Raw genomic sequence first — 23,522 nt, forward strand, 5'->3', positions numbered from 1 at the left:
ACCTGGGCCTTAGTATACAATAGAGCCCCTAGAAACCTTCAAGAATGACATGCCCATAGCAACCAATAAGAACACAACTTTTAAATCTCACATTGCTCCTGAAAAATAAAAGCTTTGCTGTGATTGGCTTGGCTATCACTGGCTGTATACAAAGGTGCAATTATCAATGCATTTGCTCCATTTTCTGGTGCGTTTTACTCTGAGGTGATTTTTTTTTTTTTTAATTATTTACTGTCAGAATTTATATCCATTTGTACCCTGCACAAGAGTTTGTAAAAGTGAAGTTAGAAGCAGGCAGGACTGGCTGCTAGGCCTGAATTTAGACACTCTTATACATAGCGACATTGTATACTGTTACTGTGATAGATGAGCAATGCGAAAACTGAAGAACATTCTCCAGAAAGTCTGACACAATACCACATGATTCCCCCCGCCTAAAATAATAATGAATACAAATTTACTGAAACCAATCCTCAAAATGTATTCAAGGACAGCATTGTGATCTTCCATACTATTATCTGAATGGGTTCCTATTTTGCGCCCCATGTCGCCCTTCCCTGTGGAGCTCCTGTCAGAGGGCAGCGCCATTCAGACTTTGAAGCCCTGTCATAAATTGATCAAGAAAGATAAGTCTCCCAATGGGTAAATGCACTGTCCATGGAAATAAAAAAAAATTACAATGAATTATGCAATTTGCATATTTAAATCAGGCTGCTTTATTTGCATATTAAAATTAAAAGCAGCTTCAGATTTTCACATGGTGCAAGCTGCTTCATGTTCCGGCTTCTTCACATGGCATCTATTGTTGGTGACACTACAGTCAGACAATAGGACAGTGGGAATATCTCAGCCGCCTTATTTAATGATGGGGTGGAGTAAATGTTAACACACCTGAGCTATAAGTACATACAGCAAGCAACAAGAATTCAACCTTTCCTTCATTCTGTCATTGGTTATACCCTATAGGAGTCCATATTACAAGTGGTATACTTAACATCTATAGATATTTACAGATGGCAAACACTTACCGGCTTGGTTGGTTGTCACTGTAACAGAAACGGCCTGGTCCGGGCTAGGGTTCTGTTTGGAGACTCCATTCACAGCCCAAATCTCAAATGTGTAGTTAGTATGAGCCTGAAGGTCAGTGATAGAGACTTTGGTTGTCTTCAAGCCATTCTGCTGGGGGCTGTAGTGAACTCCACTACCACACGGCCGACAACGTGTGAGGTCAGCACCGCATCTCTTACAGACTACATTAAAGGAGACATCATGCCTTCCACCGGTATTCTGGGGAGAAGTCCACTCCAAATTCACTGAGGTCTCATTGACATTGGAAATAAGGTTTTGAGGGGCTGACGGTGGTCCTGTTGAATAAAACAGCAGATGTCAAAAATCTAAAACATGAGGACTGGAGTCATATATAGGATTAGAGTTCCTTTGAAGTCTAGATGCTTCAAGACAAATTGTGATTTTACAATATAGAGTTAAACCAAGGAATATGCCTTTTTAACACCATTGCACTATTTTCCATTCTTAACACCACTGTACTGGAGAGGGCACCTTTCCAAACAGCTATGTCCACTTTCACGTGGGAAAATATGCCACATTGAATCAAGATCCTCAGAAAGCAAAAAGTCAGTAATTGGTATGTGGGACGAGGCCCAGGCAGCTTCTGAACACAGGGGCAGCCAAGCGGAAAACTAGGCACGCAGATGCTGGCAGGTCTGAAGAGAGAGATGGGTCAGAAAAAGCCCCCCACCCTCCCCTTCCAACATGAATGGAGATGGTCTATTTAGAGGAGGGGGTGACAGTTGAACAGAACATCAAGGAGGAGGCAGGCAAATAAAGAATAAAAACTTGACTTTGTTATCCATAAAAATGAGTAAAAACAGAGGTGTCATTCCTGGCAGGTTGATTTCAGGCTACAGAGATGATATCTTTTTTTCACACTTGCATGTTTTTCATGGAAATAAATATCCAAGGTTCATCTTAGGTATCTACATACATCACACCATAGGATGCTTTATCCTAGAGTGTTGTAAGTTTGAAATCATATATTTTTTTATAAAAATATAGAAAAACCGTCAGAAAAGCTGATAGATGATCTTGTCTCCGCAGCCATCCTTCTCATTGACAGATCTGTTGTGTCTATTCTCTTAATAACAACGATCAGTATTGCTATTGGGTCACACTAAATTAGTCGTAGACTCTTTTCAGACACGCAATCTATTTAAAACTACGACTCTACAAAATGTTGGCCTCGCTTAATTAAAACTAATTTCCTAGACCTGAGGATTTCCAATCCCCTTAGATTTCCCTCCTCCTACTAATCACACCAAGACCAGGCTGACCTTTCCATTTCTAATCGACTGACCTTGAAGACTCGCTTCATGGTCTTTCAATAAGAATAGAAAAATCGCTTGTACTGCAAAGTCTACCCCTCCCAAAATTATCTCAGGTTCTGTTTACAGTCAATTGTAGAGTTGAATTTTGTTTTTGTGGAGCTCGGCAATTTCCCCATAAAGGCTCTGACACAGTCTTGCAAATTACAGTTTTTTGTTTCTCTGCTAGACGAGTTCGGACTGGAGAGGGTGTGTGTGTCGTGGGCTCAGATTAGTTATAAGAAAAGGCAATAACAATAAGAAGTTAGCACAGTTTTTGTGTTACTTTTTTCTTTCCTTTGATGCCAATAATCTGTCATATAGCATTAGTATAAGCTATGAGCAAAATTATCTCTTGCACGTAAGATTGTGTAATGACAAGAATTGACTAGATTAGGCAAATTTGCAAAAAAAATAAGACAATAGCGGCTAATGAGCTTATAGCAAATACAATATTGCACTTCTAGAGCCAGATACTTAGGATTATGTCTCTCCAGCCCAGATACAGTCAATAGTAATGTGCATTAATGGAAATTGTTTACGAGTCTCAGGACAACCTGGGGTGTGTATAAAGCACTTTAAATTATCCAAGGAAGATTTACAGACTGGTAAATTAACATTTGGACATGGGTGATTGGGAAGGAGTCATCGCTCAGGGCAGAATGCAATAAGAAGACTTTCAGAGTTGGTTACAAGAAGGCAGGAAAGTGGTTGCGGATTGATAAATAAAGTAGCAGCGGGTGACAGTTGTAAAAACAAGATCCCAGCTCTCCTTCTTCAGATAACATAACCTGAGATGCAATGTCCCAGGCCTAGGAAGTGATTAATGACCCTAAATGGAAAACGGTGGAACCAGACTGGCTGTGTTTAAATAGAGAAGGAACCAATGTGGAACCTGTAGCTTATGTTACATAATACAACTTGATGTCAAGCGTAATTACCTGAAAACAAATGTTGTTTTTTATCCCCCGTGATCAATCTTTCTGCTATATGCTTCAGGTTCTGGACAAATCCCAGGAGCTAAATGGCTAAAGTGTCTAGAAGTTTACTATTGGCACCAATAATTGGCCACTTTCCAAAGATGACAAGCTGATGATTAAATGTGTCTGACTGGCTCCCAACACCTAGATAACTTGTACTGTTATGGATTTATTTGTCAGATTCAATGAGGCCTCAAGCCAAAAATCACTATATGGTAGCCATCATGTTACTTATCAACTTAAAGTACATTTAAAGAGGAGCTGTCGCCACTGCAAACATGACGTTTTGGGGGGAAATGAAAGTAATTTTGATGCAATAACAAGGCTGGAGCATAATTTTTTTAACTCTGCATTTTGTAGTTTATTTGTCATTCTTCTGAATATTTGTCAATGAATTTACCAATATTTATTAATAAATTTATAGCCATGTGTGTCAAGAAGGTGTGTCATAAACAATCCCTGCAGTGATTGGACAGCAACAATTGCTAACACCTACTTGTAACAAATCATTCTAAAAAAAGAAGCTCTAGAAAACTGCATAGTACAAAAGACAACTGTTATTTACTAAAAATTTACATTATTCTAAAGTCTTAATCGCAACTATTTTAGATGTCTATGTGAGAGGTACAAAAAAGATTCCAAAGACATGATAGAAAGAATTTATGAAGCGCTGGTATGCGTTTCAAGACATTTCAACCTGCAATTAATCCCCCATTCCCTAAAGGCTAGCCGAGTTTTCAAGAGTACTGGAGTGGTAACTAATACAATTGTTAAAGTCTGAACTTTTTACAAAGGAGATTCCTATTAAACCAATGACACCATAAACTCCCTTAAGGTCAGGGTGGCTCACAATGGAGCAGCTGGTTCTCTCTGTCTAAATTGCGCTACGTTGCTTGTACTTTTGGGAGCGCTGGGAACAGATGTGCCACCAGTAGTCGGCCAGGCTAATTAATTGTGGTCATCCATTCAAGTGTTGTACTTGGAGTGATGATGGAAAAGGAACTACTGTGGTGGATTTGTACTAATAACCAAACTGAGAATGACACAACCTCTGTCCCTCATTGACCTCTTCAAATAATCGTCTACATGTTCTTCATAACCAGCAAAAGAAGGCGGATAAGGAAATTACATAAAATGCTGTTCTTCATTCATTCTCCAAAGACCGTTCACATAAAACCAAACACTAGACCTAAATACTAAAGCAAGCTAACAAAAGACTTAATGACATAAACATAAAATACATGTGCATCAATCTTATCGTTAAGGTCCGTTCTGTTCTATTTTGTAGGATTCACATTTAGCTACAGCTTGCTGACCATCCTACTATCCTCAGTATTTAGTCAAAGCTAAGCATCGCTCTGGCTAGAATTTTGCTGCAGCGCTCTCTATATCCGTTATGCCAGCACCCCTGGAGAAAATACCAGGCACTGCAGATTCCCAGATAATTGCTTTTGTGCAGATCTCTACGTGCTTAGGAGGCGACAAAAAGAGAAATTCAGATGAAGGTTAAAAAGCAAAAGAGAAAACGCTTATAGGGTAACAGCTTCAACCATTCAATCGCTGGACAACGATCAAAAAACGCTGCACTGCAGATACTTCCAGCAGTGAAAAAAAAATAAAAATACACTCAGCGCGAATAAACCCCGCTGAGAGATGTTCGCCATGCACAACCCGGTGAAGAAATGCTACGCTTTCATCCTTGACCTTGGGAGCGAGCGAAGGTTGGCCGGGCTTCTCAATCTGCCCTTACATTTCAACGAGCCAGCTCCCGGCGGCAGCGCTGGAATTCACAGGCAGGTTCCACCAGTCATTTCATTAGGGTTCATTACGCGGATAACTGTCAAGACGCATTAGAGGAAGCGACCGAGATTAATAGGGCTGCAATGGCCATTTAAAAACAATATAGTTACTAGAGGAAATAACAGCCCGAGCAGCAAATCTGATTATTTAAAGGAAAAATAAGATATGAATGAAAGACTGGGGAAGCGTGCTGGTGGAAACCCAGAGGGCACGGATTTTATGATGGAGTCATACGCTTCATTTCAGGCCAATAATCGCCTGCAAATGATTGTGTACCACAACAGTGTTTTCTATGTAAATTAAACAGAAGCAGTCAAAAATGCATTTCATTCTCTGCAAAACTACAAAAACATTTCTAGGGTATCCTTATGTTATTGGCTGGGATTCATGTCATGTGTGTAGCAAAGTTCACACTTGCGTTTGGGAGGTTCTCTTCCCCCTTAGATTTCCCCTCCCTGCAATTCATGGCAGAGGGGATGAGCTTCTCGAGAATACAGATGTGTTCAGACCTAAATGCTTGCGTTTAGTAACTAGTAACATGTGTTTTGCAAAGTTTACCAGCAAAACACGTGTTGCTAGTTCTTGATTCTCAGACATAATATCTGAATGCAGCCTAATGTTGCAAATAGTATGTTTTGCAACTTTGTAAAGCTATCATACCCCCTATTATGTCCATGTCACAGAGAATATAGATGTATTGGCACTCAATGCGGACTACATTGTACGCATCAGCCGGTATATCTGATAAATTTTCTAAATGCAACATGTAAAGATCTCTAAATATTAGATATATTAGAAGCATTTGTTAAACAGCTGATATGTGATCACAAATAATTCTAGATGACAATAAGCCTCTTCACTATGAGCCCCGGCTGGGAGGTCAGCGAGGCTGTGGGAACTACTGATCTGAGCTTCTTTTAGCGCAACATAAACCCAGGCTGCACAATGGGTGGCACCTTCAGAAATGCCCCTGTACTTGTGACAGCTGCTGTCAAGTAACCAGTATACTGTACGGATTGTACAGTACAAAAGATAGAAGAGGCATATATCAAGATGACAAAGAGCGCTGTTTAGAGAGTGACTGCCCGCAGAGAGACAAGAGGGGGATGTAGCTTTCACTGGAAGACGTTATGTAACTTACTGGTGCATGGCATGGAGGCTGGGTCACTGTCAGCCCGAAAATAGCCTCGATCACAGGTGCAGGAGGTAGAGCCTTCCCGAAGTGCAAAGCTGTGTGGAGGACACTTGGAGCAGGCTTTATCCGATAACAGCGCCTTGTAGTAGCCAACTTTGCAAGCTGTGAAAAAAGGGGATAAAAATATATTGTGAATAAAACACAGAAGATTACGCTTTACTATACAATCTAAACATTTGTGTTTTTTTGAGCAAATACAGTTAGTAGCAGTAAAAATAACAATAAGTAACAAGATAAATTGTGTTAAATATGCGCTTAGCTCTGCTACATCATGTGGCAAGTTTATAAGTTGCACAAATTTTGCAATTACGACTGGTATGGATGGTTGATGTGCTCTGTGTCAGATCTTTTTTGCTTAGAGCGTTCCATCACTTGTTAGGTGTTTGATTAGTACTTGGAAACAGCCCCATGGGAGAGATTGATAGGAATCACTAACCACAGCTTGGCAGACAGCTAGGCTCAGGTCAGGCCTCTATCCTCACATCAAACATGGCCTCATCCCCTGCACACAGAATCCAAACCCAGTGGAAAGTGCCTGTCACTCAGCCGTCACCGATAAACAAAGACAGCTTGTGTACCGCCAGCAACTGGATGCGAGGAGGCCTCACTTTTCTCCTTTGGACTTGACAACATTTTAAATACGGCTGAATGAACACAGTCACAGTCAGTCTCTGTGTATTTACCGCTGCATTTCATGTTCAGGAGGAACAAAATGCTCCCAGTGAAATGAATATACTTCATTTTCTAAAATGGCGCTGTCCTAAAACACAGTATTTCTCTCCGCAGCTAAATCAATTTATGGCCATGACATCAGCTCTAAACCATGACATCATTACTATTGGTATTATTACATTTTACATACATTAGTTACATGGGTGCGCAGTTTAGCACCCTTTTATCTAACAAAGATCAAATACTATGCTGGAATACTTGGGAGGTCCATGTACTTGACAGAAAGAACTCATTTCATTGGGAATGTGTAATACCTTATTTCTCCTACGATGGCGCTGTAAGTAAAGTGAGCTCCTGCTACAGGTGGCTGCTAAGGATAAGACATGATGTGATCATAAGGGATCATACTTGCTAATGGATCACTGCCCACTTCCATTTGTGTGTCTGTTCCTTTAACAAGTAGAGCATATTCTAGTATGCACCGTTTTCACTGACCCACATGTACAATGGAAGTCAAAAGGCCAGTGGGAAAAAAAACGAATGTAACTCCATGAAAAATGAATTGATGGTACGATACACTCTTGAAATTCAACTGTTTTCCTTTTTAACGGAAAGTACATAAAATAGATGAAACTACAGTATATACACGAGTATAAGCCGACCCAAGTATAAGCCGAGGTCCCTAATTTTATCACAAAAACCTGGTAAAACCTATATTTTTTTACTCGAGTATAAGCCGAGTTTGGGTTTTCAGCACATTTTTTTGTGCTGAAAAACTAGGCTTATACTCAAGTATATATGGTAGTCCTTTAAAAATTGTCAAATGGAGGCACAGTAACATCAGGTTTTCTTAGCCGAGAATCAGTTCGGTCTTGGGTAGTTATAATATACACCCAATTCAACAGCAGAAAATCTGCAGCAAATCAGCTGCATGTGACCATACCTTTAAAGGACATCTACCACCAGGATCAAGGATTGTAAACCCAGCACACTGACAAACTGGTGTGTGTCCCCTCTGTCAGGATCTGCCCTTCTTTTTGCTTTATTTGTCCTGCTTTTTGAGAAAAAATGGGCTTTAAAAATTAAGCAAATGAGCCTGAGGGGCTCTAGGCTCCATTAACACCTATGGAGCGTGGAGCCCCTCAGGCTTGTTTGCATAATTTTAAAAGCCTTTTTTGGTAAAAACCAGTGCATAAGAAGCTAAAAGAAGAGCAGGGGGCACATACCAGTATGTCAGTGTGCTGGGTTTACAATCCTTCATCCTGGTGGTAGATGTCCTGTTTATCATAGCAGTATAAGTTATTTCCTATCTATGCTCGCCAGAGACACTCATTAAGTGTGTATGTGACACCATTGTGTGCCTCATTGTGTCTTGTTAATACATTCTCCCACCAAATCCCTTTTCTCTGTGCCACAAATTAAAGTCTTTGGTGCGTGCTTAATTCTCTGTCCTCTGTTTTGTCCTTATGCTTTTCTGCTCAGGATTTGTTGGGTAGGATTGTGGGGGGAATAAGGAGGAGGAAAAGGTTATTGCCAGAGCTTTAGGTCCATCCTCTTTGTCCCCAGCTTAGTTCACATGTTCAATACAAGCCACAAATTCAATATGTTTGGCATTGCTTTGATGAGTTTTCTTCCCCTTTTTTTTCATTAGTCAACAAAAGCAGATGCACAGCCCAAATGACACAGGAACACCACCAGGGTTAAGATTTAGGATCAAGACGGGTGAGAAAAAAAGGTCTTATACGACAGAAGGATTCTCAAAAACACAGCCTTGTCCTAATAGATCAAGCTCATCGGGATGCACACACACATCTCCACCCATAGAAAGTGACCCTTCAATCCTCAGGACCAGGGGTCCCACCAAGATACAGGGGCTGGCCACATTGGGGACATGGTGTGATTGAGGAGGTACTAAGAGGGAATCCCAAATGCAGGAAAAAAAATAGTTGGGCATCTTAGGGTGCTAAAATAACATCCTTAATATGTGGGGGCACTGAGTAGGCATCATTACTCTGAAGGGGGCACTAGGGAGGTATCTTCATTGTAACAGTATAGGACTAGACATGTATGACGTGTTTCACATCACTAGAGTCATCATTGTGATAAGTGATGGATAAGTTGTAAGTCTCGTACTTTTACATGGAAATGGCACATTGAGGAGCGACAAAAAGTCTCCCCTATTCTCATATATTCGGGATACAAGAAATACGGCGACTTCTGTAGTTGTTGTCAAGCACAAGCGGCAGCCCTGGAGCCATATATTATGCACGCCTTGATTTATACCAATTATATACATGTATTCACAAGTTAAAATGCATCTTTTACTCAGCTGCAAAATGAGTCAAGTCACTGGGTTTGTGTCTGGGTTTACCAAACCAACAGAAATGTGGAATTTTTCAGAAAGAAAAAAGACTGTCACCATGATCAAGAAAATGGAAATGACAAAGCAAATAACTCCTTGGAGAATGCAGCCTGGGGTCTGAAAGAAGCTTGAAAGGCTCAGTAAGAGGGTGCCCCGTCTGCGGAGTGCCAGTCGCCCGCTTGCCAGTGCTAGGAGCTAATTAATTGGTTAACTGCTGAGTGACAACTGTTAATCCTGTTACTCTGAGCCCTTTCTTCTGTGCTCTCACCCCTAGGGAGAAGAACAGCTTTTTACCCCGTCTTCTCTAAGTGGTTTGTATTTAGACTTTCATTTTCCCATAACTTGAGATGTGACAGGTATATTACAAAATATAAATAGTAACTCATCAATGATCTATATTATGTAATACAGCAGCGGGGAAGGGTTAGGGCAGAGTTTCCTTCCTTGTCTATCAGGTATGCTAATGCTGTAATTACTCAGCTACTGTATTATAGAAATATAATTGATGATGATACTAATAGTACAATTGCCCTGCACCTGCCCTCAGTACTTCATTTAGCTTGGGTTTTCTTAGCTTATCTCATTTTACAAAGTTATCAAATATGGTTCCTACATACATTGTCAATAAGCTTTTTTAGACTTCTGATGTAAAAAATGTCAGAAATGTTACCATTTACAAGTTCCAAGAGTCCAGTGGGTGGTCCTAATCAGTGAGTCTTGTGGCAGAGAATAGAATAGGACCACCCAGTGGACTCCTTTTATTGAATCAGAATCTTTCCCCACCAAGATATGTTTGAATAATTCAGAATTGGACTCTCCTTTGCATTCTCATCTCTGTGTAAATAATCTTTTATTACATTGCAATGACCACATCAGCTTAAAATGTAGTTAAGCTTGAAATCCAAAAACTGAACAGCCATCGTTGACAATCTGTTCAAGAGATGCAACCGTCGGAGCTGGAGGAATCAGCTGTTGTTAGCAAAGCGTTGGCAGAACAAAGTTTTCCAGTTTTGTAAAAAAAAAAGTTTTCTTTCCAGGATTGGCTCTACTAAATTTACCATCTGTAATTCAGTCCCTTGTGCTGCAATTCATCTGCATTTATACAGAAATTGTCTACCACAGCCAATTCTAAGGTCAAATATTCATGAGCAATTTTAGGACAACGCCCTTGCCGGGTTTTTTTATATAGTTTTTTTGGTAATTTGCCTTTCTTTTGATTCTACTACTTTTTTGTACTCTTTTGACACTACCTCTTTTTTGGGAAAAATAGCACTTGAAATTTCCAAGATACATCTAAGCTCCAAAAAAAACTGCATAAAAAATGCAGCTCATGGAACTGGGCAAAAATATGTAGGTTTTATAGCATTGCGTGTGGGATGCATAACTCAGATTTGCTACAAATGCCTTGGCCTTTCCCAACATATCTTTGAAAGAAATGAAATAAGGGGTGGACATTTTTGTAATAAGCATTGTCAATATTATTTAGGGCAGGCAGTAAATGTTCCCTGTGGCCCACCTTGGTGTTTTGTGAACAAATTATTATCATTGACCTCTTTCTCCTTTCCACTCATGGCTATTTTTATATTTGCACTACACTATACATGGAGAGTGACGGTAGCCATGATAGATTGTAACTCTTACCGCCCACTAAATGCAACGAGTGGCCCAAATGGGTGGTCTCCCACAAAAAGAAAAGACAAAGAAATCTAAGACATCTTCAAGGGGCTGTGACTCTTGCTGACATTTTTATGGAGGCTATGAAATACCTCGAGCATTTGTTCTAGGAGACCTCTTAGTGGTGGAATTGTAACCTCTTCACAGATCTCTGATGTCCTTTTGGTAGGGGACAAGTTGAAATGTAAAAAAATCAGATTCGCAATGCTGAACTACACTTTGAGGATGATCTAGGGTTGGCGTTATACACAATACTTCTATCCAGATATACTTTGAGCCAAGACAATACGAAATGATTTTACCTGCCCTCTCTAGTAGATCCAAAAAATGCACGAAAATATGTAGTTGCCTATTTGCCCAAAAAATTTACATGCAAAGTTAGAATACTCTCAGTATGCGTTAGAAACCTTAAAAAGGAACAGCTCAGATAATGGTCAATTTCCCTTGAACATAAGCAGTGGAAAGTAGAGACATAATTGATTATTCTTTTATGTTTTCAACCCATTCGGCGCCCATCATTAAAATTCGGTGGCCCAATAGCTTGTCACTATAATATCTAGGAATATTATAGATCAGATCCCCTGCTGGTCTCTATGTTACCTCCCGACACACAGGAAATGCGGCTCAGCCAATGTCTCACCACTGCGAGCAGTGATTGGCTGACAAGTGATTGGATAAGTATTCATTTCCTTTGTAAGAATGGGGACCTGGATATAGAGACCTGCACAATATCGGAACAACAGCAATGGACAAATAGTGACGTTTTCAACCTATTCTTAACCCATCATTAAACTATAGTGCTGAGACCATGATATAATATGTACAATAATATTCATGAACAAATACACCCAAAAAACTAAATGATATTAGTATTACACACATCAACTGCATTGAAAATAAGTCAAACATCTCGTATTTCGATGATGATGGAGAAGACTCTGCTATGTGTAATGTATATACCTTGTATAATTACAACCAGGAGAAAATTAATGTTTACCCTCTAGTAACCCTTCCACTTTTCAATACAGGGTGGGGGGCATCCTAACAGAAAACTGTGTCTATCGTGACCTGTAGGTCATTGAATTGAAATGGCTCATTTCACATCCACAGATTAGAAATATGCAGATGACCTGTGGGATAATTGAGGCTGTTCTCATAAGAAACATATCTTCGCTCTGATTGACTTCCGTTATAGCGTCATGTTTATGCATTAGTAGCTCCAATCACTTCCAGACACACCAGATGACCGTATTCATCAGGTAGACATGGATGTGGCTAAATATTTCCTGCTTACATTTCACCAGATATATTAGCCGCTGGTGGAGCAGCTGGTTAGAAAATGGAGATTTTTTTTTATATTTGTTATCAGATTGATTTTAGTGAAGTAATTCCACATTTATCATATTCCTAAGAAATGGCGTTGCCCTGTGATTTTCCTCCACTTGGTATTGATTATACATCTCATCATATTAAGTTATCCGGAGCTCCCTCATCAGTGTGAATTGGCTTTTTTTCAGCAGCACAATACGCTTCTCTTTGGAAATAACTTGCTCGGGATTTCCTTTTTCGTGAAATTGGGCAAAATGCCAGGACAAGACACAGGTGAATTCCAGAAACCTTGGAAGCTCATCTCTTTTGCACAGGGAGCTGGTAGGAGATGTTATCCCTCAATTCCCTGAGTTATTAATGGGCATTGTGTCCTCTCAGCGCTGGGTGCTTGATAAATCAACCTTTGCACAGCCAAGCAGATAATGAAGCAGCAGTTTCTCAGGCGTGTTACAAGGGGGCAGGGGACCCTGGGAGAATTTAATGTTGCTATCTCCCCAAGGACACCAGAGAACCAATACCTATCATAGGTGACGGATGCCGTGTCACATAGTTATGAGGTCATAAAGTATTCTGGATGTACTTACATATCAGACTATATATAAGGTATCTCCAAGTTAACTGCATTGTGTAATGGCCAGCTGTATTATATACTGGTCAGAAGTATGTTATATGGGTCAGATGCATAATAATGCACCCTAGAGACTTAGGGCAGATGCACACGACTGTGAAAATCCACTATGTGCCATCCATTTTTGGAAAGGGTGGCACACGGCTGCACTAAATGGAATTCTTATCAATAGATCAGTGCCTACAGATATTGGGGGGAATTTATTAAGATTGGTGTTTAGAAATTTCCCACGCCAGCGGTCCTGCACCATTATTAACTAAGAAGCTCCGGCTGCAAACTCTGCCAGTTCTGATCCGTAGACCAGATCTTTTGCTCTAGTCTCTGACGGAAATCCGGTGGAGACCATTGTAAATGTAAATGGGAAGATTTCCATAATAAATTTAGGCCATTATTTTTATGGACTGTCTGACCGATCCATGAAAAAGTAGAGCATGTCCTAGTTAAAATCACTAATACATTATGCAAACCCGTGATAAACGAATGCCAATCTGAAGCAAATAGGCCTTGGCAACAACGACCATTAGTGTCCAGTTTGGCCACGTTCACATGCCGGAAGCCTAAAAGTAGCAATTCATCTCTATGGAGCTAGGAGGAGGTTAGAGCAATTCTCACTGTGAGGATCTGATCATTGTCATACAGGTTAGCCACCTATAGGTGGCATTAAATGGAAAATGTTCTTGCTGATTTTGATGGTCTTAAAGGAGCTGGAAAACATATAATCTTATCCTATAAGCCAATACTAAAGATGGTACTCAGTTCAGGATGCATATCTCTCAGAATGGACATGGTGTAATGCTGCGTTTTCCCTATGGTGGCGCTGCAGAGTAACTGAATGCCTACTGATTTCACCATATACTGCAACTTTGTGATCAGATTATTGTCCAAGAGAAACAGTTAAAGTGACCAATGCGAGGTTTGATGACAAGATTTCAGATCAATTTCTTTCTCGTAATATTTCTTTTTCAGGTTTGTTATTATAACCTCGCATCTGTTCTCATTTCACAGTGATGACTGGTATGTTACCTGCACGCTCCTAATCCTATAGATGTGAACTACGTGTCAGGGCTCAAATAAGACACAAATAAGAAGGTGGTGTCATTGATGATCCTCACTGCTACTTCCTTCCCAGGTAAACACAGCTATGGAGGTGATCCAAAGTGACAACTGAATGTGTATCCTCTGCTTTGAGCTGTCCTTGTGCCCATATTTTGACTGCTTCCCCTGCCTGTGGGACTTCCTATTTAGGGTAATGTGTGTCTGTCATCTAGAATAGATCTTAAGAAAGAACTACAGGTGTCAATAATAACACAAAGCCTGAACTGTACTGAAGTCCTTCTAATTGCCCCCAACTGTGGTGGGTGTACAGTAGGGGGGCTGGAGGTGTAAAAGCCTTGTGCTTCTATTTACAAAACATACAACATTTCAAATGCAAATTGCAACTTTGTTTAAAGCATCTAGACGTTGATACATTGTAGACATCAGAATACAGCTACAGGTTCTATGTCAGTGATGGCGAACCTTTTAGCGACCGAGTGCCCAAACTGCAAACCCATATCCCCTTCATTTATCGTGAGGTGCCAACCAAAATTAGAGCAGTATGTTATTGCTCCATGTTCTTCAACAACATTCAATCTTACTGGCCTCCTGGGGACACCAGCACAGTAGAAAGAAAGGAGGGAAAATTTGCATCATTTTAGCTTTCCAGTGTCCTTCTGTACACAGAGAATCATGGGGCCAGCAGGAGGACCCTCATAGATAAATAGGCCCTGTCTACACATTCTCCCTCTTCCTACAGTCCCAAGTAGCCAAGTAAGTTACTTTAAAATATGACTGAAAGCAGCATCTTTTAAGTTGCTTGGAACTGCAGGAAGATTCTTTGAGTCCTGTCTGGTGTGCTGGAGCGATGGTTCAGGTGCCCACAGATAGAGCTTGGAGTGCCGCCTCTGGCACCCGTGCCATAGGTTCGCCACCACTGTTCTATGTGGTCTATGTCCTGAGCTATTTGAATGATTATGCATCTAACATGTGTGTTCTTGCCATTAATTTTATTTGATTCCAAAGAAGACGACATAAGTGCTCAAAACCACAGTCTTCTTAAATCATGTAATAAAAGGGAGTGTCCTACTATAAATACACATTTAATATACACCCATAGACTCACTGACTGCATGGGGGTCCCCATTCCTCACTGTGCATAACTGATCACCATTCAATTTATAGCTGAATACACTACTCAGTCAGTCTTCATAGAAGTGAATGCACAAGTCGTTAAAAGGGTAGGTATATATGAGATGGATAGATAGAAATAAGTTATATAATAACATAGGAAGGTATAGAGATAAATATGAGATAGAGAATAGTAGATAGCAGATAGCTAATAGATTGATATATGCAAGATAGCTAGACGATAGATAGATAGATAGATAGATAGATAGATAGATAGATAGATAGATAGATAGATATATATGAGATAGGTAGATAGATAGATAGATAGATAGATAGATAGATAGATAGATAGATAGATAGATGGATGGATGGATAGATGAATAGTAGCTTGTTTATTATATAATATAAAATCATTGTTATTATTATTATTATTCTAAAAGTCGCATAAACAAATCCTGTTTGTTTTTCCAACTCCTGCTAGCAACAATTGTTCCAAAGTTGTGTATATCACACGTTCTCCAGTTCCCCTTATCCTCCACAACAAGCCCAGCAAATATTAATGAATTGTTAAGACTCCCTTAGGGGGTTGAAAGGTGAAAATAGCAAGGAATTCTTATCAGCAAGTAGCAGCAATAGGAAGAGTCAAGACAAATACAGGGGAAGGAAGTAGTTTTTGTTTTACTACAACACAAAACATGTACTTAGCATGCGGCATGAGAACATTATGAGAACATGTAGGCTCTACAAAACATAAAGAGCTCAGTCCAGCGTCAATGGTGGCGCAGCCCTGACCCACCCTTCTGACTGTGTTACACCCAGGATTCAAGGCTCTGAATCACCGGACACTTCATGTATTGTATGAGGATAAACAGAATGACTCCTGACCCCAGCCTAGTTATCACCTATGGGACAAGCACAGGGTTAAAAGTAGGGGAGTGAGTGCACCTCCTGGATGTAGGTTTTACTGTTCTAGTAAGAGCTCAAGCTGCAGTTTTGCTATGGAAGCTCGAATTAAACAAACTCACCTTTGAAATAAAATTTGCAGGCTAAAGCTGGGGGAAATTGCATCACTTGTGGCTAGACACGACATTTAACCCTAAACAAAGATTTGTCAAACATTCTGGATAAAATGTAAAAAGGAATCCTTCCCCAAAGGGTTAACAACACGTATTCAGCATTGTCCTTGGGTTATTACTACTGTCTAGGCTGCTGGTACTTAGGAAACGTGGAATTATTCGGAAAATGACATCCTCTTTTCCAAGCACAGACGGATCATTCTGGGCTATTTCTTCCAATAGTCAATGCCAGAAATCTGCACTGAGGGTGAAGGTGGCACAGTAGAGAAAGGAGAGCGCCAAAAACATAAAGCAGATGGGGGCGATTAAAAAAATAGAGGCACAGGGAAACAGAAAGAGTATTGATTCAAGGAAAGCATTGACATGCTAATTTATTTGCAATGGTCCCGCTCTTGTTTTGGTCCATTGCTGGCACACTCCAAAAAGAAGACGGATTTTCAATAGTAGATGAATTCTGTTATTTTTTTTTCTATTCTTTGCTTTTTTTTTCTTTTTTTTTTTACTCCAGTGCTGAAGAACAGAGTAAACTTGACCAGGAAACAAATTGTTTAAGGAAGGGAGGACCGGGTTATGGGGCACCCATGGGACATTGGAAAATCCCTGCCACAAAGCAGAGGTGCTGATAACTAGTAATATCAGTCTGCCCCTTCTGAAGAATTGCAAGAATTGTCTAAATTTTTCCCTGTATATTTCGAAATATTCATTATTTTGGCTGGGCCACTTGATAATACAATGGCGGAAGGGAATTTGTTTTTCTTTTTAAAGGGTTTCTATAGGGACTTATAGATAAGGTTCAACGCACATTGCTAAAAAATCACAACTTGGACTATACAGCTGTTGACTTAAGTAACAACCTATAAAGTTATATTGCTTTTTTTTTTGGAGTAGCGGTGTCAATGTTTTCTGTAGACCTTAAATCCTGAATAAGAAGACAAGGCAATTTCACTACTACCAAGGTTATCATATTTGCAACACTATGGACTTGGTGTGATGCGTTACTATGTCATGTGTCCAAGGCTTCATTGGAATATTAGGGTTAACTGAACTAGGGTCAAGACAATATATTGAAAAGGGTTAACTCCCTCGAATTTCGTATGAATTTGAGCCTCCAGCTATGGCATCATGGAATGAACCCGCTTTCCTCCCCAGTTTCTGCTTTTGAACCAAACTGCTAGGACTTCACGCTGATAGGAATAAAAAACTTAGATCGGCTCAGCGAGTCTGTTTGGTGTCCTAATTACTGTTTATCCTGTGGTTAGCCCCTTATTAAAAAGCGAATAAATGAAAAACCACCACAAACCTCCCTCTATCCAACAGAAAATCTCCCATACCAATAGCTGGCTGCTCTATAAAAAGAAATATAAAGAGGAGCCACCGGGGAGAGACTATTGTGGACCCCCAAAAAAACCTCTCAGGAGGTGGGCGAGAGACTGATATAAAAAGAGCACAGACAAACCTTTGCGTTTCCTCTGAACTTGTGGACGGCATCTATTTGCATTTGATCACAATCTGGGGACCCTCAATGAGTAGGGGCTTTAGGCCCCAATGCTGAAGAAAGATGTTTATCTCCACTCTGGCCAGCTATGACCATCGTGTACAAAGAATCAGACATAATATGGAAATAGCAATAGAAGAATGGGAAAAGCTCAGCAGAAAGCTGACAATCCCCATTCAGGAGGGCAGAGGACACAAAAGCATGGAAGATGCACAGGGAGAAGGTTTCCTAGACAGTATTTGCTATGGGAGATGATATTCATGAATATTCATAGTATCAACAAGTTGTTAGGCAAATTATTGTTTGCAAAGTTGAATAATATTCACCTGCTGCTCCACTGAAATGAGTTCAGTGTGTTACTAAGCAATGGGCCTACTACAGAGGCATAATGCGGATGCCTTTTCATTAACTCCTATGTAACAGATAAATAAGAGGGGTCTAAGGAATGGAAAGTAAAAGTGACAATAATATAGTAACGATAGACCTCACAGTCATCAAAGAGTTTCCTCCCAACCTTCCCACATACATGCATGCATAGACTGGCTGAGCATGCATGTGTTCTAAATGGAGAAGAATAAAAGAAAACTGAGGAATAGACATGCTGATATTTTACATGCCACACCCCAAGGCCAAACAAATATCAGATTGTTTGCTGAAATTGGCAACCTTGGCTAACCATGTGTATGGCCACCTTAATATATATCATACAGTACACTGTAGTGACATTTTGCTTATGAAGAAGTTGTATGTAAGCCACTGACTTCCAGAATCACTCATACACAAGGCGACAGGCTAAGTGCCTTCATCATGGTGAAACCCACCTATAAGCATAGCCCTCATTTATAGTATATACTATCATACTCTGTCATTGGTTTTACTAAAAACCACTGATGATATATCCTATTTACAGATATAAAGACATATTTGACATAATATAAGATTATGAATTGCTTCGGGCAGAGGAAAATACATCTGTCTAATCAGGTAATTGTGGACAAGACCACTCGTATTTGACTACTTGGCCCAAGATCAATGTGTCGCTGATGCCCCTAAACCAATGAAGTAACTTTCAAAGGCCTTCAGGTTTGAGATTCTCTAAGTCTGACCCTTGTCCACCAGGAGCCAGCAGGCCTTTGTCAAACTGAAGATCTTAATCAATCTTTGACTATGACTAGGGACTGACAAGAGGAAGATGGATGGAGGATTGAATGACCCCAGGACCTCCTTCTTATGTTCAGTCTGCTTGTGTCCAACCTCCTAAGGACAGTGAAGGAACAACCTGCTAGCAGGGGTCACAACCTCTGGGCTGGTGTATCTTTCTTATCCTCTCACTGGGACAATCATTTTCCTCCAAATTTACGCCCACAGCTTTCATCTGTGTAAGATCTATGAGCAGACTGGACAATCCCAAGAGATTGAATGAATGCAGATAATTTAATATCAGGCACAGTGCCCTGACATCATGGAGTGAGTAAGTTAGCAGGGGCACGGTACAAAGCCAGCCAAATGGCGTCCGGCATGCCAGATGCTATAACCATCAAACAAAATTTTACCAACAAAGCTAAGGCTGACCATAAGGCCAAACACAATGAGATACATAAAGTAGTTATGGAAATAGATGATGAATAAATGCACATCTATAATATATGTCTCCTTATCCCTTCCATTTATCAATGATCTTCTCTTAATCAGAGGTTTCCACACAACATCATCTGACAAAGGGATTGAAGCCTGGATCAATTTAAGACCGGTGCCATAAATGCTTTACAAGGCAACTGAACCCTAAGTAATTTGCTTAAGGACCTGTGCAGGGATTATGGCACTCCGGCCCACAAAAGGGTGGCAAGACTTAAAAGCAGTTCACAGTTCTTTCAATTAAACGGATCACGGCAACCTGTTGCTTCTTGGAAAACCCTATTCCACTCGCAGGCCAATGTATTCCTGAAAAGGGAGTATTATTCCTTTGTCCAGTATTCATTTATATTGTGAGATAACCTAACACCATAAACCCTGTAAACTACCAAACCAAGTGCCTCACAAAATACATCCTAATGAAGAGAATAAGACTGGAATAGACTCTTCTGTAACATGAAATATCGAATATGTGTACTTTTGTCATGATTCGCCAAGATACAGATCCATTGACCTGAAGACAAAGGTCCCTTTAGATGTCTCCCACACATCATACACATGTAATACACATACATATTTTCCTATACACAATTTATTTAATTGAAAATAAAATCCTGGATAATTTCTAGTTTTTCTAGAACCTAAAATACCGAGTTACCCCAAGTAGTCATTTCCTCCTCCTCCCAGGTAGTTATAGCTGGTATTTAGCTAATCCTGCTTACTTTAGTATGTGTTTTGCATAGGACAATGGTTAATTCATAGTCATATGTACACAGCCAGTACATGAATATGTCTCCCAGCCTTCTGCCATGCCATGTGTTCATTCTACCTTCCGTGCCAGCCCTTGCCACCTGGACCTCTTGGCCTTGAGAGTACAACCCTTCTGTTAGCAGCCATCTCAGGGGATCTGCTAATTAATGGCTTGTTGCTATTCGTCTTATGTCAGATTCAATTACACAATTTAATACCAGACGGAAACATATAGTTGGGTTTCTTACCTTGACACCCTCCATTGCGCTCTTCATACCCTGCGTTACATAGACAGTTCCCAATAGGAACCAGCCACTCTCCATCAGCTCCACAATACATCTTAGGCACTTCTTTCTCTTCTGAGTTATTGACACAGGAACCTCGAACTTCCACCAGTGAAGAAGTATCAGACCCTGTGATGGTATCAGGGAACTGGGCCAGGTTTCGCACAGTCAATGGACATTTCTTGTAGAAAACACGAACTGACACAAGAGCGATACAGGCTCCCACATCCTGGAAGGCCAGGTAGAAGCCCTCCATGCTGAGTGGACCTACATCTCTGACCTCAGTGTTGAGTTTCATAATTCTGTCTCCAATGTCCACCTGAGTGAAGCTCTCGTCCGCTGCAATGGTGTCAATTTTAACATATTGTGATTCACGGATATAACGTTCCTTATCGTTGTTGGATTCATAATAGTACAAATTAAAGGTCTCTTTGCAGGTGCCCATAACTCCAGGCAAGCTGTTACAGTCCCTTAACGTGAACTTAATCTCAACATACACTCTCTGTGCCCCACTTCGTGGGATCCAGTCAGTCCTAAGCCAGTTGTTCTGGCTTGGTTCCATCACATTGCAGACTTGATAGGTTCTGATCGGCGTATTCTTCTCATCCATAATGCTCACCTCTTCCCACTGCAATAAAAAGAATTATTACAAACCGCTTTTTTGATAATTTCGCAACTATTCCTCATAATAGGACTCTTTATTAGCGCCCCCTGTTGGACACAGAATATCATGTATGTGATAATAAAATCCTACTGTACAATAATAGAGCTATTTTGTTACAATTGTAACAATTGTGCCTAAAATCAATAGACTACATCAGTCACAATGTTAGCCAAATATATATTTTATTGAAGAAAACCTAAATATATCATTTCTGAACTGGAAAACCAGAGTGAATACTGAGAAAGAACAAATGCTACCTACAGAGGATTTCTGACTGTCCATGTACTATTAAATTTTTCACTAGCGGTATAAAAATAGCCTGCACACGTATGCGGGGTTCGGAGGAAATTGTCATATCCACAGGGAGACAGGAGAGTGGCAAGTGAAATCAGCATCACTTAACTATTACTGTAGCCCTGACAGTCTCCATATTACCAATGGTGTATGACATTCATATTATGTCTATTTATAATACAGCAGAATAAAAGGTAAGAGATGTATAGGTGTAAAATAGGACAAATCTAGGATAGAATTTATATCATAGATACATAAAATATGAGGCTACATAAGAATAGGGTTGAATGATGATGAAAATGAATGAAGACTAATAGTGGATATTCTACCAATATGGTGAAAGTCATTCACCATCCTTAGACCCCTGACCAATGTAATGGTTCTTATTTCTGCAGAAGCTTGAGGAGATAAATGATGATGTCCCTCAAGGTCATAGTGAACAATCCTCGAATGGATTGCACCAAACCTTGAAATGTATATGATTCAGTCTCCCCAATCCCTGGCACCGTATACAGCTCGTGTGGGAAAGGGACAGGCTGCTTCTGAACAAAAGCCCCATAGGCTACACAAATGTGAAACACACTGTCTACCGCAACAATCAAGAAGCAAATATGAGCTGGATCCGATGCCAGCTGCCTGTCACTCATCCTGGATCCATGCTGCTGACATCTGCTCCAACCATTACATCAACTAGATATGTGCTCAGAATCCAGAGGCAGATCACATCTATATGTATGGTCCTATAGACAACCGCCCTGGATATTTGGGTCTTTAATAGTTATAATATTGTCCCATCTGAAACCTTATATCTAACCTCTAGGCACAAATGTGATGGACTATAGAGGGAATTCTTAACCCTTGATATCTAGATCATGTTGCCTATGATTGGTAAGTGATCCAATAGCATCTTGGTTTTACAAAATCACAAGAATAGATATGTCTGTGATTAACATATAAAGTTTCAGGCTCAGAAAAAGGTAACTGATCTGGAGGACTGCAGAGGTAATAGGCCATTCTCTATAATCAGCCCAAAATGAGAGAATCACATAAAGGGTCAATCATCCCATTACCCTCTCTTTATTGTACAGAATCAGGAACTTACCCCTCCTTCTAAGGGACTAGCTATCCATCCAAGTTCTCCTTGTACAGACCTGGAATCCAAGAGGGTAACTGAAAAGAGAAGAGCGTGGATACTCGTGAGTGACACACACCATAAGGACGGCTTCACAACAGTCTAGGAGCTCCATCTTGGGATGCTATGGAACACTGGTTCACAACAGTTGAGGAACACCAGCTTGGGGTATGGCATAGAAGTGGTTAAATCTCCAATATACAATACATCATGAAACATGACATAGATCTGTACCCAAACAATGATACAATTCTTCTTTAATATATTTGCTGTATGACACATGGAGAATTGAGAAATAAAAGAAAATAAATAAATATATTGATGTTTTATATACCCAACAACAAGTTGCGGATTCCTTTGTTGAAAATATTACAGAAAAACTAAATTGCTACAGGTCATATGGAGGGCGTTATAGAATATATATGTTTATACTGTATCACTCACGATGGAAGACCTAACATTCTGCTATGTAATTGAGAATTCAGTTCACCTTCCTCATTTTAGAATTTGGTTTCCTTCATCACTATAGCAGTGATATACATGTACATTACGTACGGAATACAACAGTGAAGTCTTCTATGCCTTTATGGTACAAATGGGACTCAATTTTTTCCAGAATTTTTCCAAATATATTCAAAAATTCACTATGTTTCTTACTGGAACAAACCCCCAGATCCTGCACTCCCTCATCAACCCTGCAATCTGCATCCATCTAGATTCTTATAAGGTAGATGGGAGATACAAAGAGAACAATGGGTCTCATTTTATACAAAAAGAGGGAATAAGGGGAAAGAGAAAGGCAGACGTGACCAGCATTCACACAGCCTCCAGTGCAACTTTATGGCTGCCAAGTTTACCATGGGCATAAAGCTCGGCATCTTACAAAAGACACACACCATATAATACCTATACAATGTGGAGACAAAGCTTTAGTAAATCCCATGCACTGCAAATCCATATTCGAGTATAGGATGGATAGATAGAAAGATAGATAACATATAAAATACA

At 40.1% G+C, this 23,522-nt stretch overlaps 1 protein-coding gene and 1 long non-coding RNA gene across 3 annotated transcripts in view; one reads left to right on the forward strand and one right to left on the reverse strand.

Moving 5' to 3' along the window:
- Positions 1 to 23,522, reverse strand: part of EPHA4 (EPH receptor A4) — a 47,141-nt gene that overhangs the window by 21,600 nt on the left and 2,019 nt on the right. For both annotated transcript variants that reach the window (XM_072143134.1, XM_072143135.1), the window contains exons 2-5: positions 22,485 to 22,552; positions 20,389 to 21,052; positions 6,303 to 6,458; positions 1,029 to 1,364 (exon numbers count right to left, since the gene is read on the reverse strand). In XM_072143134.1, coding sequence (XP_071999235.1) covers positions 1,029 to 1,364; positions 6,303 to 6,458; positions 20,389 to 21,052; positions 22,485 to 22,552 — 1,224 coding nt within the window. The remainder of the gene's footprint in view (positions 1 to 1,028; positions 1,365 to 6,302; positions 6,459 to 20,388; positions 21,053 to 22,484; positions 22,553 to 23,522) is intronic.
- On the forward strand, positions 148 to 22,845 carry LOC140122367 (uncharacterized). Its single transcript, XR_011854315.1, has 3 exons — positions 148 to 204; positions 14,027 to 14,150; positions 22,471 to 22,845. It is a non-coding gene; the product is annotated as an uncharacterized lncRNA (long non-coding RNA).

The sequence above is a fragment of the Engystomops pustulosus genome, chromosome 3 (assembly GCF_040894005.1).
Source record: "Engystomops pustulosus chromosome 3, aEngPut4.maternal, whole genome shotgun sequence".
Lineage (NCBI taxonomy): Eukaryota > Metazoa > Chordata > Amphibia > Anura > Leptodactylidae > Engystomops > Engystomops pustulosus.